The sequence below is a fragment of the Doryrhamphus excisus genome, chromosome 21 (assembly GCF_030265055.1).
Source record: "Doryrhamphus excisus isolate RoL2022-K1 chromosome 21, RoL_Dexc_1.0, whole genome shotgun sequence".
NCBI classification, from domain to species: domain Eukaryota; kingdom Metazoa; phylum Chordata; class Actinopteri; order Syngnathiformes; family Syngnathidae; genus Doryrhamphus; species Doryrhamphus excisus.
The window spans coordinates 9,874,402-9,891,388 of NC_080486.1; the positions used below are offsets into that span (position 1 = coordinate 9,874,402).

Consider the following 16,987-nt stretch of genomic DNA (forward strand, 5'->3'; position numbering starts at 1 on the left):
TGATCCAGTAATGAAAATCTATTAGATGATTTTATAGTACCTTAAAACTACCACTTCCTGTCTCGTGCGCTTGGATGCCATGGCAACGAAGTCTTCCACGAGCTGGAAAAAAAAGCGCGGTTTTGTCAATTTAATAAAAATGGCGGACATGTTCCCCTTAAAACGGTCGGTTTTGATTTATTTGGACAGGAATGGCGGCCTTCAGAAACTTACAGAAGACTGCAAACCGTTTAATGGTACGTTATGAATACATTTTTGATAAAAAATATGAGTTAACGACTTTTTATACGTATTTTGTGTATCACCTAACTTATCCGCAAACCTTGTTTTTAGACCCCCAACAAAACACGGTTGTAGTTTTCCGGTTCTGTATCGACGTTAATCCGTCTGATGTCATAGAAGTGGACTCGGAGCTGGGTGACTATGTACTACACCACCCACTACAAGCAACAACCTTGTTTCAATCTGTAAGTGTCCGTTAGCATGGATGGATTACTTTATATAACATAACTAAATCTTATATGTATTTTAGGTGTGCTTCTTGGCCATAAAGACACTTTCTCTTATTGAGAGTATACATACAGAGTGTCAGGTATGAAGAAACCTACAATTTTAGCCTCAACCCTTATAACTACATTGGTCCTTTTAAGGTGAATATCATTTTGAAATGGACGCACCTGCCGCCATTTTCTGACTACACACTGGACCTAGCTACTTTCCCTCGTACGTATTGCTGCATGAGACCTGTTCTCATGGAAGGTTTGGCCATTGCTATCACAAGGGTCACCAAATACACCCGGGGAGCCAGGTTTGTTTGCAGTAACGACGGCTGTACCTTTTCTTCAGGTAAGGATCTGAATATATGTATGTTTTTTACCCTTGGACTTGTCCAGCTACTGTATACAACCATGTAAAATGTCGGAACTTAAATTGCATTTTTGGCGGCAAAGTGAATGAGTCGTTCCAAACGTTTTTTTTTCGACTCCATTAACTCGTTCACTTACCCCTGATATCGCTAGCTAAAATTTTTAGAAAGGATAAAAGTTAACATGTCAGTAATTGTGACTAACTTGAGTTTCACTGACTTTTTTTTAGTTTTTAGTTTGTTTTTGGGTACCCAAAACAACAAGAGTTTCACTGAATCACATGTGCGGGTGAAGATTCGTGCTTCATAGACTCATGGGTGCTAGACAAAGATGCTAGTTTAACTTACCCGCGGGTACCCAAAGAAAACTCGAGTTTCACTGACTCACATGTACTCAATGAAGACTGAGTTTCCTTGATTTAAATGTGCTTGATGGAAACTTGAGAATCTTTGACTCACGGGTACTCGAAGACTTGAGTCTTACCACCGACTCAATGGTGGAATATGAACAGAGTAATTGATTACTTCAGTGAGATTCATAATAACTTGAGTCAGTAAAATGGATCGAATTTCACTAGTCCCTATTGGCGAGTCAATGATTTATGGGCAATTAGTTAGGCGCTCCTACAAAGATGTTTTGCTTGATGCTAACTAATCCTTCAAAAACCTCTATTTTGATTATTGAACGATTATTGCGCATTTCTTGCTTTTTAGGTTTCCACCAAATCCGGGTTCATGCACCTGGCGCCACAGAGTCGGCAACCATGAGGAACGACTTCACCTGCATGACCTGCAGCTCGCCTCTCAAAGAGGACATCCAGTTCAGAGTGTTGGGAGGTGAGACACAACGACATATTGCATTGTGACGTCCTGTACAACTAATGTGTGCGTCTTTGGAGACAGACAAGCAGCTGGTGGAGTTGATCCACGTTAACGCTCTGAAAGTACTCGGTGCGCATCAACAAAGCTCACTCCGATACCAGTCAGTCACGTTGTTTCTTCGAGGTAAGTGTATCATGGGATGTCGTCCACACAAAACAGTGAAAAAGTCAAGCTCCATTTGTGTTATAATTATAGGTGGTGCCACTTGCAGTATTGCTAATAATAAGCTTGGTTCTTACTCCCTCTAGTGGCGAGAATATGTAGCGTTCCAGCATGTTTATCGATAATGCCTTATTTAATCCCATAATATGCTAATTATAGGACTTTTTGTACCTTTTCCAGGGAAATAAAAGTACAGGCATGCTCCCAAACTGCTGCTGATTTTTTTCTTATGCAGTAAATCAAATCTCTGCTGAGTTAATTTAAGAAGCTAAACATTTACACGGCTGATGTTTGTTTGTAAAGTCACATTCTCATCCATTATGTTCATTCCCAACCCCTGATTAATGTGCTTTTAATATCATGTATTTACCCACAGTCACCTTTGTGGAGTGTGCTCATTAATATTGTCCAGCTTTCTAAATGAGCAGGGTTGGTGGTGGTGGTGGGGGGGTTCAAATAAATACATTTTTGTGCAGCCATCCGTGCACGGTGCCTCGCGGTGGGATATTAAGTGTTTCTATCCCCTGTTCTAACATTGTCCAAACCAGTACCCCTGGAGGGTTTAACACAACTCAGCACCAGGATTAACATATTCTGTTGACCCAGTCCTGCAAAGGAATTTAATACACCGGCTTCCCATTACTGAACATATATGTTAATAAGTGCAAGGAACACTCATTAGGCGGCCATGCGATTCACACAGAGGAATCTTTGTTTCTAAAGGGCCTCACTGTTGTTTCTTTTGGCAAAGGTTTGTAGGTGGCATGCTTGTTTCTTCAAGTCCAGGAACAACTCCGTTGGGCTTTGTTTCACCCCCACCTTTCTCGTAGATGAACTGTGTAACACGATGAGTATCGGTCAACTCTACCGGGTGATTGGCATACCTGCGCATGTGCACCAGTGGCCCAGTATTACCTGGAGCGTGGAGGCTAATAGCGTCCAACCGTGGGAGCTGCAGTGTAAGTAGCTAAATAAGGTTCTCATTAATCATAACAAATTTGACTTAAAGCAACATATCTACTTCTAGATCCGCCTGACATTAATGCTAAATTCAAGGAGCTGCTGAAGGCGGCTGGAGGATCTCCGTGGAGGTTCTCTGCCATCGTAGCACACTGCTTGGCGGTTCACGTGGCGCCTCCGGGCCTCTTCAACACATTGAGGCTCAGCTTGTTGCTCAGCTTGGTGCAAACTAGAGGGGACGACTACAACAGGTCACACTTGGATCTCCTGGTCTCTACAGGCGACACAGTAATAGTGGAAAGGTAGGATGGTTTGAAAGACACCATTTACTCACAGAGTGGGGATTTGGACTCAAGTGCAGAGAGTAACCAGCGTCTGTCAGGACTGAGGTTTTCAAATATGTGTCGATTTTTTTAAATAATGAGGAGTGCAGTGGTTAGGGATTAATTGGGAAATGTAGCCTAGCAACCGAATGCTCTAATGTTAACCGTGTACAGTATTCATTATGTGACAGGCTAATGAGGTACAGCTTGAGCTTGTCGTGCCGTGGGGTAATGCATGAAGGCTCAGGGGAAATGTTTGCATCCTTGTCCCACGATGAGCATGGAGTGGGCACTGCGAAAATCCATGCCGGTTCTGCCCTGCTGGCCAGCAGTGGTATTTGCATGCTTGGAGATCTGAGCGGTTTCAAGAAGGACAAGCTGGATTCAATAGAGTCAGGTAGTGATTATTTCAGACAAAAAAAAGAGATTCTGACCAGTCAGTAATGATCTGGATTTGTTAGTTCTGGAGAGCCGCACAGTGTCTGTGTTCATCCCAGGGAAGAAGTATGGTGAGGATGTGGACCAGCAGCTTTCATTCCCCGTCCTGTGCAGCTTCTGGGCTCTTGTGGACTCCACACATAGCTCTCGGAGGGCATATGATGCTGTACTGGGAGCACCAGTGAGTGTTTTCATTGTATTATGCATGTACAAAGCCATAAATGAAACTTATATCTTCTTCATGAACAGGAAATGGGTCCAGTATCACCTCAGCTGGCAGCTAGCTTTGGCCTCATCGTTAAGTGTAAGGAACATACAAGGGAACATGCCGTACTCTCACAGGCTGTCCACATCCTCCAACAGGCCATGCAGCCTGGACAACGCCTCTACCCATCCCTTGTTGACTTGTCTACCCAGGACTACAAAGAGGTTAGGAAACATTCTACTTTAAAGTTCATCATCTGATCTAAAGTCTTGCCCTCCAGTTGGTAGCTTATGCACAAAGCCTGCAAGTGGATCTGAGTCCTGCAGCACAGAAGATGATCCGCGGCTACTATAAGGCCAGCTGTAGAGTCCGACCACAAATTCACGGGAGCAAAATGTCTGCGGCTTCTATCAAATTGCTGTAAGTAAAGTGTTTGTTTCTGCTATCAGGCTGTACAGAATCGAGCAATACCACAGCTACCCACTAGGTGGCGTGCAGTCATTCTCATTGAGCCAGAGGTAATTTTTCATCCAGTTGTTACATGTTTATCATTCTTTTGACTTCTTAGCACATTCAAATCATTAAGTGTAGGATCAATATAATTATAGACTTCATAAGGATTAAAATTAGCATGGCCCTTTTATATATATATATATAAATTCTCCTTTTCATCTGTGTTGTAATAGGATCTCTTTAGCAGAGGCCCACTGCAAATTAAGTCTCAGAAATGAAGTGCTGGAGGAGGACGCCGTGATTGCGGTGCTCCTTTGTGAGAACTCTGTCACTCTCAAGCACGGTACTCTTTTAATCACAAGTTCAAATACAGTACTTTCATGCTCAAATAACCTTATTTTTCCCCTAATTACGGGTCTTTAAGGTTACTTTCAATTAATTCCATACTTGTAGTCTATGAGCATCTTTTACAGGTTATAGTGCATTATTAAAAAAAAAAGAAGACATCTCTCCCTATAGAGATGTCTGCGCTCGTTATTCCACCCGACGCGGTCTCTTCTGGTGATCTGGGAGAGAGTGGTTTGCTCAGGAGAGACAAAGCCCTGGATGAGTTCCACCAGAACATCCTACGCTTCATCTACACCTACGCACCAGGAGCGGATGCCTACATCACAGAGGAGTAAAGAGGATAGACGTCCCCATCTGTACAGTTCTAACAAGTAAGTTCCAACAGCCACCATATGAGAACAAGTCATAATGCAAATTAAAGGGGTACATTTTATTAATATTTGTCATATGTAAAGCAGTTCAAGGAGCAGCTTTAACAGGTCCAGCAGTGCTGTAACAGACAAAACACAGGGGTCAGTTTCATGATAGACTAAATAATACCAACTATAGTTATTCCAAATTCCAGCCATCCTTTAAACAAACAGAATAATTCCATCAGTTTGCAGGAAAAAAAAAGTATTTTCCTAAATATTGGCACTTCAATTGGAGTTCAGAGAGTCACTGTGTCAGCAGCCCATTCTGGTCTGATGGGTAAACGGCGAAAATGTGAACTCATCATTACTACTTGAAGATGCAAGTTTGAATAGCTTGACGCGCCTCTTTCCTCACCTTGTGTTTCCATCTTCTGTCCATCAATCCTACCGCCACTTACCTGTCAAAAACAAACTGTCACTTTCACAATGTAATGCACATCTCAACGCTTCTTACTGTGTCAGCGGTAATTCAGTAATCACAGTCTCACCACTCCATTGTCTGATGGGTAAACGGCAAAAAGAGTGAAGTCATCATTACTACACATTAGTATCAATACTCTTATTTCCTTAGTGGCCAAGAGCATTGACTTAAATGCAACTAATATATAGTCGCATTCTGTTCTCTTAATTTAGGTATTTAATGTCACCTTGTGATTTTTCGCCCCTATTTGAGGTGTGGAATTAATTATGGACAGCAGAGGCCACTATTTGGGGGGAAATACATCAATTTGACTCTTTACTTACTGAAGACATGAAGCAAACGTTCATATTCCATCCATTATTTCTGCCAGCCAGGCATCTATGGTCACATAAAAAAAAAAAAGACCGTCACTTTCATTGCAGATTATGTATTAAACCACGTTTATTGACCATCTTTCAGGAAGTGATTCAGTAGTCACAGTATCACCACTCCATTGTCTGATGGGTAAACGGCGAAAAAGGTTGAACTCATCATTAGCACTTGAGAAAATGTTTATTGTATTATTTACTTACCAGCTACAGGATGAAGCAGACACACGTTTTGCCTCGTCGTTTATCTGTAGTTGCATAAAAAAAGAAAGCTCTCGTCACTTTCATGTTATGATAGAGAACCTCAACATGGCTGTAATCTTGCAGCGAGTAATTCAGTAGCCACAGTATCACCACTCTTTGTCTGATGGGTAAACGGCGAAAAGGGTGAATTCATCATTAGTACTACAACTGCAAGGGTTGACCACTACTTTAATCTTCAGGATCCCTTAACTCTCAAAATGGTCTGTTGCAGGAAACTCACCTTGCAAACGGTAAATCAGGAAATGTTGTCCATGTCCTGTTGACGATAAACGAAAGAGACGACAGTTATGAGACAATCCGGGCATCGCATCAAATATTTGAAGGACTTCATGTGCAGCTTTTGGCTCAGTTAGAAACAAGTTGTCTGATGGGTAAACTGCAAAAATGACAACATAATTCGGTCAATTTACCAAGTGATCATCATCTTACCTTATCAGGTGTACTGTCCAGCATTGGTACATGCACTCATCACCGGTGCTTCTATAATAAAATACAGCACATTAGTACATTAATGACCAAATACACATTTAATAGCACATATAATACACCGCAGTGTCACTTCTAATGGCTGGAGTGAGACCTTATTGATTGGCACAGTGTATGAATAAAATGTACTGACGGAATAGCCAATACTTATGACTGATCACCCAAAAGGTCAAAGGGCACTGTGTGACACAGCTTGGGAGCACAACATCTCAGGTCTGAGGTTGGGTTCAACAGCAGGTCACGACCTATGCCACGACCTTGTGTCCTGTTTGGGGACCAATGAGAGCCTCTCAGTGGTGAAATAATGGTAAAAGTACATATCCTGGAGTCACGTGATCGGTTCTGTGAATAAAGTGATTAGAGGATTTCACCTGTCTACGGGGATAATACATAACATTTCCTTCCGGATGACTCATAAATGGCGCTGACACGCAAATTTACTTCGTCACGAGTGGTTCGCGTTGACAATTTGTTGACTTATCAAATGACTGCGCTTTTAAAATTATGCTTCTTCATTAGCTTTTCTCCCCCACGTGGTCCCCCCCACCATGCGTGCCGCTAGCTTACATGCTACAAACAGCGCTAAACCACCGTATATCGTACAGCTGTGCTCACAAGCTAATTAGCGTCGCTCACCGTAACAAACGAGGCGTCTCCCGTCGTCTATTCCACAAAGAATCATCTTTATCCTGCGAGTAGATGGGGAGCAGCTCGGCTCACCGTCCACCTCCTCTCGATGCAGAGCCCAAAAGAAAGGATAGCTTTTCCGGTTCGTATTTAACTGCGCCCTCGGGCTGCGCAGTGTAGTTTCACAGCTCGAATGCTAAATGCTAATGTTAGCATCGGTTCCAACTCCTCCTGTCTTGCTGCTGTGAATATACGCTAACTATTGTATGTACTGTAAATACTTTATTTTTGTATGTTTATTTGTGGGATGCTAACAAAGAAACTGATCTGCAATGTGAATACTAAAAAGACTATAAATGTCTAAGATTCATTTTTAGGGAAACTGCTAAGATTGATTGACAGTTGATGCCTACGTATTCTACCAAATTTAACAGGTTTTAAAATTTGCAGTGTTTTTCTTAAAGAAAAAACAAACTTTAAAGTCAGGCACAACCCATTTCAGTGACTCGTCCTAATGAAGATTACGTCCCAAATTAGAGATAAATTACAATTTAAAAATATACAATTTTGTAAGCATCATTTAAGTGTCATTTTGTTATGTTTTAGTAATTTAATGACGATTTAACTATTCTGCCTTAACAATACTTATGATCATATAAAGGTGTGTCAAAACCCCTAAGGAGAAATAACGACAAACACTTTCAGCTGAATTCTTACATTTCTTTACTTCTTATTCTCTTAAATAGACTCAATAGAGTATGGTACAATTTAATTACATCTTTTTTAGACCTCATAGCTTTACCACCTTACATTGTTAAAAAACAAATCACAACATTTCGTTTGTACAAGCATGCATGTTAAAAAAAAAGAAGAGGGAACATGATTCCCGGCATGCCACCTATTGTTGATACTGACAGACCACTTCACATGACAGATGTTAAGTTATTCACACATGCATTTTAGTGCAAATGTTTTTCTACTGAAAGTGCCTCACTTTTCAAGCATGACGAGCTCATTATTGGCCCGTGGAATCACACAATATCATACCGTGGACGTGTATGGAGCTGCACGATTTGCAGGGCAAACAACGGAAACAAGGGAGAGAATCCATCATATATTTGAGTGAAAAAAACACATCAAAATAATATATTAAATTTACAATGTTGTATAGTGGAGGTGGGCGTCATGTTTCATCACCAGTGGAATGGTTTTACTGGGAGTTTGATAATGATGATGATGATGATGGGCCTTGATGCTCTGATTCTGAGGAATTGGTCAGGAACTGACCGCTTGCTCCCACGTACAACCTGGACCTCATTGGCCATTTCTGTTCGGACATTGAAATTGAAGTTAATCATCATAAAAAGACGGCCATTAATCAGATGTAAATATTGTGACTGACCTTGACCGGGTGCAGGTAGCCTTCACCTTTGAGTGAATGTAACGCCTCTGTCTGCTTTGTGCCGTCCCCCTCCTCGGTGCCTTCCTCTTGCAGAGTTCGAGTCAAATGTGCAATGTACGTGGTGGCCAGTATCAACACGTCCAGTTTGGACAGCTTCGTGTCCGGCGGCACCGACGGCAACGTCCTCTGCAGCTCCAGGAAGGCGTTCCGCAGAGTTTGAACGCGGCTCCTCTCCCGCGCCGCGTTGGCAGCCGCAGGACGGCCTCGTCCTCCTCCGAGTCCGCCGGCGTGGAGCACCCGGCCGGCGGACCGGCGACCGTCCGGGCTGGAGCTCGGGCTGGAACCCGGGCTGTCATCCACCACCGTCACGGAGCAATTGCCGCTGTCCATTCGGTGCGTCTGTCTCCCCACCATCTTAAAGACCTGATAAGTTGATTTGGATTATTAACGCACTTTTAGTGGAGTTTTAGTTCATGCTACACTTTTTTATATATAAATAAAGTTAACGAACAGCATGGTGTCATATCCAAAACATGTGAGACTCACCTCTATTTCTGCAAGTAGGCGTCATGGAAGACATGCATGTACCTCCAAAAAAGTGTGACTGTTCTCCTCCCGAGGTGAAAATTCCAAAAGATTCAACTCCCAAGTATTAATTAATCACCTTCCACTGTAAGTATGACTACTTTTCCCTCCTCTCGCTCCTTGGGCTTGAATTCTGTTGCCAATCAGAGGCAGCCTCTTTTTCCTCACCTCAACGCTAATACATGTGCACCCTGGGCCTTTTCCCCACTCTAATTGGCTGCTACCCTTCCCTTCACGGGCCTATCAGGAAGTAGCCACTCTTTTTATTATGTAGTCACAACTCAACGAGGATGAAAGGCTTGTCCTTCAAAAGGCGTCTTGCAACAGACCGTGAAGACAAACTGATGAGCATTATTTATAAATATATATGCTGATATGCTAAACCTTCAAATTACCTTTTTTTAAAAAAAAAGTGCAGCTGCAATCAACAGGCAAGCGAGTGAGTAATTTCTTGCAAGGCTCCTAAATTAATCATTCAGACCCCAAAACTGAGATGGCAGTAATTCATGAGGGGAATTATTCATGTTCTAAATAAACATTGTTTTGTATATATGGCGTATGGAGGAACCGTATAGCTCCGAGCCATCATTACAAGGCTATAGGGAGAGAAAGGTTAAGTAAACCTATTTGCCTAATTACCTTGCACAACCACTTTTCATATATTTAGCAACAAACCATATAGACCTCAGAAGGCTGAAAAGTATGATATTCTTATATATTTAAAGACAAAGCTTTGTGTTATTAGTAGTTATGTTGGTTATTAGTATCATTCTCTTTAATTGTGTTTCTACAATGTGCCACCTGGCCAATAAAATAAACAAAAAACAAACAGCAAGCCACAAATGGCTCCCGGTCCATACTATGGACACTTGTGCAGTGAATTGCAGCCATAGATTAAATAATACAAAGGATGTAGATCAAACAGATTAATCCATTCTAGGTGAAACACATTCAGTGGTATTATGTATGCATATCTGACGTGACGGCCACATGGTTGAGCTGTCTGTACAGAGAACCTTTCAGTTGCTGCACCCTAAAGAACAGAAAAACAATTAAAAAAAAATGTTTTAATATAAAAGTAATAATTACATGTAATCTGTATGGTAATATATGGTTTAGTACATGTCAAGTATGACCTCTAATACCACGACCTGTAAGGTTGCTGCGGTTTCCATCCATGCATGTTAGCATGGCAGCAGACGTGAGGCGGACGTGCACCTTGACCCATCGTTACATCATCTGCAATATGCAAACATAACTTCAGAAAAATAATAAATGAATGAGTATGAGACAATAGAAATAAAAACATTACACAATACTTTATATTATGTTAAAAAAAACAAATTTTTCTATAATTGCAAAGCAGCTAGGCATTTTCTTTGAATAAATTCCAAAGAATCCTTCCAATATTCAGCTATAATAATCCCCAAAATCATACAAATATGAAATATTTAGCTATAATTTCAAAGAAGTTTGAAAAAAAATTCCAAAGTAGCTGTGGATATATATTTCCCCCAAAATTCATCTTATTTCCCTCAGTTTTCTACTAATTGCAGTGCGCTACTTTTACCATTAGCTGTGATAACATTCATACATAAATGAAAATATATTTAAAAATCATACTAATCATCATACTAATGATGTGAAAAAACATACGTGACTTACTTGTTAAGGGAGGTGAGTTCAAATTTGCCATCACATGTTTACTTTTCTTCTTCTTTGCTTCTTTGGATGCTTTCCAATTAATGAGGAACTCCCTGGTCACCTCATGGATGTCGCGGCCGTCGAGCACCTCTGTCAAGGCAAAATAAACACACCACGAATAATCATTCATCATGTTTAGATTTACAAATTTGAAAAAAAGATGAGCAATTCTTTACTGAGTCTTCTGCACGCTGTGATCAGTTTGTCTCTGTATTTTGGCGTCTTACACACAGGATTCCCGCGTAAGTCCATTTGAAGGAGCCAAGGCCAGGACCCGAACACCTCCTCTAATTCCTAAAAATGCACAAAAAAAGGCAGCCTCTCCTTTTTAATGTGTGGTGCTTTTGTAAAGTAAGAGTAAATAAACATTTATGTTGCCCGTTCGTAATTAGAGACAAACAGGAGGATGTTTGGTGCTATTAGCAAATGTTAATGTGCAGGGCAGGGGCCAGTGCAAAGTCTACAAACAAGACATCAGTCTATTTTAATAAACAGTGTCGCCGGTTTCGTGTAACTACAAGTGCTCTCCCGGGGGCCCGTGTGAGCCGCTTGCCTGCAATTGTATGTTTATCTAAAGGCGCATTAATCCACGGCTGGAAATATGAATACTCTCCGGACACGCTCTGATTGTTCTTTGCCTTCCTGTCTTGGCCAAAGCGCTTCCACTTTTCCGAGTGGCGCTGCAATCAGTTTCAGAGGAGACCCCTGAGCACGGCGAGCTTTGCCGGCTTTGATAAATGATCGTGTCAGGGCCGTCACTCAGAAGCCCCTCGCCGAGTCTCGGCCCGGTGCTAAATTACCCCCCACACGGGGGGGGAGGAGTGGGTAACAGCTCACCAAAGCTTGGCTCGACTAATGATGGGCCAGTTATGAACCTGTATTTGAACAGCGATTCGATTCCCCCGGTCCATGCAACGAAGACGCTCCCCGTTTGTCACCCTGGCTTGACTGCCTGTCATAATCTATTTTAAAAATCCATAATGTTTCCAGAAGAGCGGATTGATCCTTTTGGAGGTCTGTCTTTGAGTAATCAATAGAGGCAGACGGCTTGTATAAATTATCGGATATCTACAAAAAAATGACTTGTATAGCAAACTGCATGCAACATCCTCAAAATAAAGATGTCAGGTTTAGTTTAGCAGAGTCGTCAATTAGGAAGGGACACCGGAGGGTCCTCATTTGTGGTGCCCCCCAAATGGTTGACCTGCAAGCATACATGTTATACAGATAAATGGTCAATAATTGTCACCCTTTTTGTGTGCAGCGGCTCAGGAGTCGGTGTGGCGACTGTCCTATGAGAATCCTACCACGCTTTTCTCCAAGACTATCAGCTGTCCAGTGAGGGGAGGAAAAATGATTTCTAAAGTAAGAACGTAAGAGAGAGAAACTTGTGCTTGTTTGAAGCTGTCAGCAGGCTAATCCTCTCGGGGAAACGGCTTGCTGATTTGTTGAATAATTCTGACCCTGAGTGAGTCATGCAGACTGGGAGAGCCGACGGTGGGATTTGCGGGATTTGGTTTTGTAGACCCCCCTATCTCCATATCATTTCACACATGGCTGCGTAAAGCTACAACACCACTTTCATGCTAACTAACACCACCTCATAACATGTCTTGACCATCATGAGGAGTTTATTGGGGTATTTACCTCAATATTGGCCAACTTATTATCAGTAGCAGAGAAATGTTGGATTTCCCACAGCGCGGCCAGGTCCCCGACTTCATCAATGCTGTTGTTACTGATGTTGAAGACGCAGAGAGATTTCTGTGCAAAGCAAAGACGGGAACAGTTAATTTTGCGGTGACGAGCAGTGACAAAACACAGCAGTCGTGACTGCGGCTAAAATATTTAGTTCATTACCACGCCAGAAGAAAAAAACTACAGTGGAAATATTGATGCAGGACATCATGCAAAATCTGGAAACTGTAGCTAATTCAGGCATCTCACGAATACATTTGCTTTTTCTTTGGCTTTTATGACAATGCCACTGCAGAGGTTTAACTTGTAATGTTCATGGTGAGTACACAGTGGTCAACTTGTCACACTTCTAAGACAGCAAGGCTTACAAGGTGTTATGCATGAAGTGGACCGTGTCCCTCGACACTTCCTGATTATGTCACACATCATGAATAGGTGAGTAGTTTTGTTTTACTTTAGTTTTATTACATGATGGTTAACTTCTTTTTACACTTGTATGACAGATAGGATCAAAAACTGCCATGTGTGAAGCGGATTGCAGCCCACAAGGCTTCCTTAAATGCTCCAACTATCACACATCATCAATGGGTGAGTAGTTTTATTTTATTTTAGTTTTATTACATGGCGGTTAACTTCTTTTTACACTTGTATGACAGATAGGATCAAAAACCGCCATGTGTGAAGCGGATTGTACCCCACAAGGCTTCCTTAAATGCTCCAACTATATCACACATTATTAATAGGTGAGTAGTTTTATTTTACTTTAGTTTTATTACATGGCGGTTAACTTCTTTTAACACTTGTATGGCAGATGGGGTCAAAAACTGCCATGTGTGAAGCGGAAAGTACCCCACAAGGCTTCCTTAAATGCTACAACTATATCACACATCATTAATAGGTGAGTAGTTTTGTTTTACTTTAGTTTTATTCTATGGCGGTTAACTTCTTTTTACACTTGTATGACAGATAGGGTCAAAAACTGCCATGTGTGAAGCGGATTGTACCTCACAAGGCTTCCTTAAATGCTACAACTATATCACACATCATCAATAGGTGAGTAGTTTTGTTTTACTTTAGTTTTATAACATGGCGGTTAACTTCTTTTTACACTTGTATGACAGATAGGGTCAAAAACTGCCATGTGAGAATCGGATTGTACCCCTGAGTGCTTCCTTAAATGCTCTTACCATGTCACACATCATCAATAGGTGAGTAGTTTTGTTTTACTTTTGTTTTATTATGTGGTGGTTAATTTCTTTTTACACTTGCATGACAGATTAGGTCAAAAAGTGCTATGTGTGAAGCGCAACTTCCCCTCTCAACGCCTCCTGAAATGCTCTAACCATGTTACACATCTTCATTAGGTGAGTAGTTTTACTTTACTTTAGTTTTCCACAATATTAAAATATGCTCCTAAATGTTTTATGGTTTGACTGATGGGAACTTTTAAGTCCTCCACCATTTGCATTTGTTCTTTTTTAGGAATTTTGCGAAGTGTACTTGATGCTTAAGTCCTATAACGGCAACATTTATAAAAATGTGGACCTCACTTCTTACATTTGCACTGCAATTTCTTTAATTATCTAAATAAACAAGAATCCTGAGCGCGTCCTGGGCCGTGAACAGAGATGAAACTGATTTGGCAGCCCAGAGAGGGCAACACAGGCCTCTTTGACATCCTCAAAACATGCACAGTATTTCCTTTCCATAGACCACCAACCTGTGAGGGATGTTGTACTCTCTGTGTTCCTTTAGAATCTTATCTGACCTTCTAATGACTCGGGATATCATTTTAAAAAGGGGAAATATTGAAAGTGTAGTGTGGACTGCTATTTTTAAACACAATAAAAAAAAAATGGGTCATACGGCAAGGGAGCGGAGGGTCCTGGGGTCAAAGAGCAACTTCTCCCCTGGTGCCAGCCGCTGACTCTCCACGTGCAGCTCCTCCAGCTTGCTCAGTCGCTCCAAGCCCTCTACCACCGTAATCCTGTTACCACCCAGATAGCTACAGAGAGAAAAAGCAGAGGCAAGAGTCCTTCAAAGATGACCACAGACAAAAAAAAACACACTATTTTTTTGTTGTTGTTTTAGAACCACTCACAGCTTGGAGAGTTTGAGCAGATTGGAGAGGTTCTCAATATGTGTGATGTCGTTGTTCTGCAGGTACAGATGCGTGAGGTTGCACGCAAAGTCCAGGTTGCAAATGCGCGGGATGTGATTGTCGTACAGATAGAGGACGGTGAGGTTCCTGCACATGGAAAGGTCGCCCTGCAAAGTGTCATGAAAAGGTAAAGAGCAGGGCTCTCAAAGCCAATGCATTAACGGGCGGTAGCTAATTTATTCCATTAATTACGTTAAATTTCTTTGTGTAATTAACACATCTGCGCCAGAGCAAGCACGCCTCTTCTATTAAGATGGCAGACGGAAGTACAGTGGACCGTCCCCACAGTCTTGACGCTTTTTTTATAGCTTCATTCTGACCTAAACACATCAACAGCAGTACAATGAAAACCAGTAAATTTACCTTCAATTACGTAATGTCTTTGAACGCAACCCCTCAATTCTCATAACACGGTTTAAAGGGGTTATTCAAATGTTCTGCTACTATTTAAAAAAAGGTGTGGTATCTTTCAGCTTGATTGACATGTTCAGTTCATTTAGAGCTGTTAATACATAAAACCATATACATATAATCCTGTCATGTATCTTTCTGTTTATTACATACAGTAAAATGGGCCTATTTCAGACATAGATGCTAATGGGGATTAATAAGGAGTAATTAATCAGATTTAGAAAATAATTTGACAACCCTAGGAAAAAGCAACAATTATTTTTGGGGAAAGGGAACACGGTGTGGTCATTTCCGCCAATACTCACTTGATGAAGTATTATTGTGGCTTAGTATCATGCAATGCAGTTTTGCACCCACAACAATAAACAGAGCTGACACACACTACAACTACAATCCATTTAGGAAAAAAATTGAAAAATAATACATAGTAATCTTTTCAGTGAGCACATTTTTACCTGTAAATACCTTTTCTTTTTAAAAAAGATAAATGCATAATTGACACCGCTACTCACAATATCCTCAATATTCTGGCTGGAAAAGTACAGGTGGGTCAAGGTCCTAAGATACTCTTGGAGCGTGATGCCTCTCTTCTTCTTCTTGAAGTTGTTTTTCGATTTGGCGATCAGATCAGCGGTCAAGCGTACCATGGTGGCTGGTCCCCAGGCACCTTTGTCTTCACTGTCAAGGACGCCCCTTAAAACCAAACCATTATGATTAAGTAGGGCACACCGTATGTAAAATTGTCCAACTTTTTTTTTATACTGTACGCCACCGTGGCGATGACGTCACACACGCACCAATTAAAAAGACATAATTAGTATATAAGATATTCATTCATTCATTCATACTATTTAATCAACAAAATATCGCGGTATAAACAACACACACAACGCGTTTCAGATACTTACAGGTTATAAAATACAGTACCTCGAATAGTCAAAGAGATGTAGCATGTGATGCTAACCTAGCTAGCACAACAATGGCGTATCAACAAAAGCCACACACACGTCACGTATGACAGTTAATGACCGGGCGTTGACCGTAGGCGAAAAATGTCCAACCTTTCAAGAATATATATATATATATTTATATATAAATATATATACGTGGGGTTAAAGCTATAAAGGGTCTTCGTGTTAAAAGTTAGTGGTTACCATGGAAACCAACACGGCGTTGAAGCGGAAGTTAACTTGTTTTCAAATAAAATAGTCCGAATTGTGTAGCATGTAACTTGGAATTGTAATTACATTAGAGTTATACGTTTTAAAAAGTGCGGCTAATGCTACAAGTAGAAATAAAAATTACTCAAAAATGTTGTTTCTTGGCTGCCCCCAATTTGACCTAATCAGCATTTACAGTGGTGTTTTTTTCACCCTCTTTGGTCATGGATAAAATGTCCATCTGTTGATAATCACAATATTTGTAATATTTGAGGCGGTTAGAATGAGCGTACCTCCCATATTTTCACAGGTCTATAAATGTAATACAGCCTGGCAATAACATTATTTAAACATGACTACAATCAAACTGGTTTCTTGCTATACTGAAAAGCACCCAGTACATGAAAATCATTAGAAGAAGTGGTGCCCGACTTCATCTTACAAGAGAATAAGCAGACACTTTTAGAGCCCCCAATAGGATTCTCTTCTCAATCCTACACGACATCCAAAATATACATTTAGCCATTACAATACCCTAAGAAAACGACATGACACAAAGCTTTTAAAAAAAGGACCGACTGTGTCGACGCAGAGCAGGCGCACTGACTGAATAGACTCCAGTGTGCACGGCTTCTGTTTCTGGCCTGTGTC

The 16,987-nt window shown here is 41.1% G+C and overlaps 3 protein-coding genes across 21 annotated transcripts in view; 1 reads left to right on the forward strand and 2 right to left on the reverse strand.

The window, feature by feature from the left end:
* The first annotated feature begins 79 nt into the window (after positions 1-79).
* The window catches only part of mcmdc2 (minichromosome maintenance domain containing 2), a 40,383-nt gene continuing 23,475 nt past the window's right edge, over positions 80-16,987 (forward strand). For 8 of the 15 annotated variants that reach the window (XM_058059672.1, XM_058059669.1, XM_058059674.1 and 5 more), the window contains exons 1-21: positions 80-236; positions 334-467; positions 533-592; positions 651-846; positions 1,580-1,702; positions 1,769-1,870; positions 2,740-2,868; positions 2,937-3,171; positions 3,384-3,589; positions 3,654-3,811; positions 3,880-4,059; positions 4,116-4,255; positions 4,522-4,631; positions 4,808-5,007; positions 8,711-13,192; positions 13,261-13,347; positions 13,416-13,502; positions 13,571-13,657; positions 13,726-13,812; positions 13,881-13,968; positions 14,768-14,892. In XM_058059672.1, the coding sequence (XP_057915655.1) occupies positions 80-236; positions 334-467; positions 533-592; positions 651-846; positions 1,580-1,702; positions 1,769-1,870; positions 2,740-2,868; positions 2,937-3,171; positions 3,384-3,589; positions 3,654-3,811; positions 3,880-4,059; positions 4,116-4,255; positions 4,522-4,631; positions 4,808-4,971 (2,094 nt within the window). In that variant the 3' untranslated portion in view covers positions 4,972-5,007; positions 8,711-13,192; positions 13,261-13,347; ... (3 more) ...; positions 13,881-13,968; positions 14,768-14,892. Of the gene's footprint in view, positions 237-333; positions 468-532; positions 593-650; positions 847-1,579; positions 1,703-1,768; positions 1,871-2,739; positions 2,869-2,936; positions 3,172-3,383; positions 3,590-3,653; positions 3,812-3,879; positions 4,060-4,115; positions 4,256-4,521; positions 4,632-4,807; positions 7,358-8,710; positions 13,193-13,260; positions 13,348-13,415; positions 13,503-13,570; positions 13,658-13,725; positions 13,813-13,880; positions 13,969-14,767; positions 14,893-16,987 lie in introns of all 15 variants that reach the window. The other 7 variants (XM_058059681.1, XM_058059678.1, XM_058059680.1 and 4 more) reach the window with 7 other exon arrangements.
* Positions 7,959-9,768, reverse strand: LOC131108609 (transcription factor 24-like). Of its 2 annotated transcripts, XM_058059734.1 has the most exons (3): positions 9,164-9,768; positions 8,618-9,040; positions 7,959-8,542 (listed from the first exon to the last, which is right to left on the reverse strand). In XM_058059734.1, the coding sequence occupies exons 2-3, from the start codon at positions 9,029-9,031 to the stop codon at positions 8,426-8,428; spliced, it is 531 nt and encodes a 176-aa protein (XP_057915717.1). In that variant the 5' UTR covers positions 9,032-9,040; positions 9,164-9,768; the 3' UTR covers positions 7,959-8,425. The 2 variants fall into 2 exon arrangements, with proteins under 2 accessions (XP_057915717.1, XP_057915716.1); XM_058059733.1 differs by having other exon boundaries at positions 8,618-9,768.
* On the reverse strand, positions 9,962-16,938 carry ppp1r42 (protein phosphatase 1, regulatory subunit 42). Of its 4 annotated transcripts, none has more exons than XM_058059720.1 (9): positions 16,916-16,938; positions 15,689-15,869; positions 14,706-14,872; positions 14,471-14,609; positions 12,554-12,670; positions 11,083-11,200; positions 10,868-10,996; positions 10,354-10,441; positions 9,962-10,235 (listed from the first exon to the last, which is right to left on the reverse strand). In XM_058059720.1, the coding sequence occupies exons 2-9, from the start codon at positions 15,821-15,823 to the stop codon at positions 10,163-10,165; spliced, it is 966 nt and encodes a 321-aa protein (XP_057915703.1). In that variant the 5' UTR covers positions 15,824-15,869; positions 16,916-16,938; the 3' UTR covers positions 9,962-10,162. The 4 variants fall into 4 exon arrangements, with proteins under 4 accessions (XP_057915703.1, XP_057915702.1, XP_057915701.1 ...); XM_058059719.1 differs by lacking the exon at positions 16,916-16,938 and adding an exon at positions 16,141-16,229; XM_058059718.1 differs by lacking the exon at positions 16,916-16,938 and adding an exon at positions 16,085-16,229.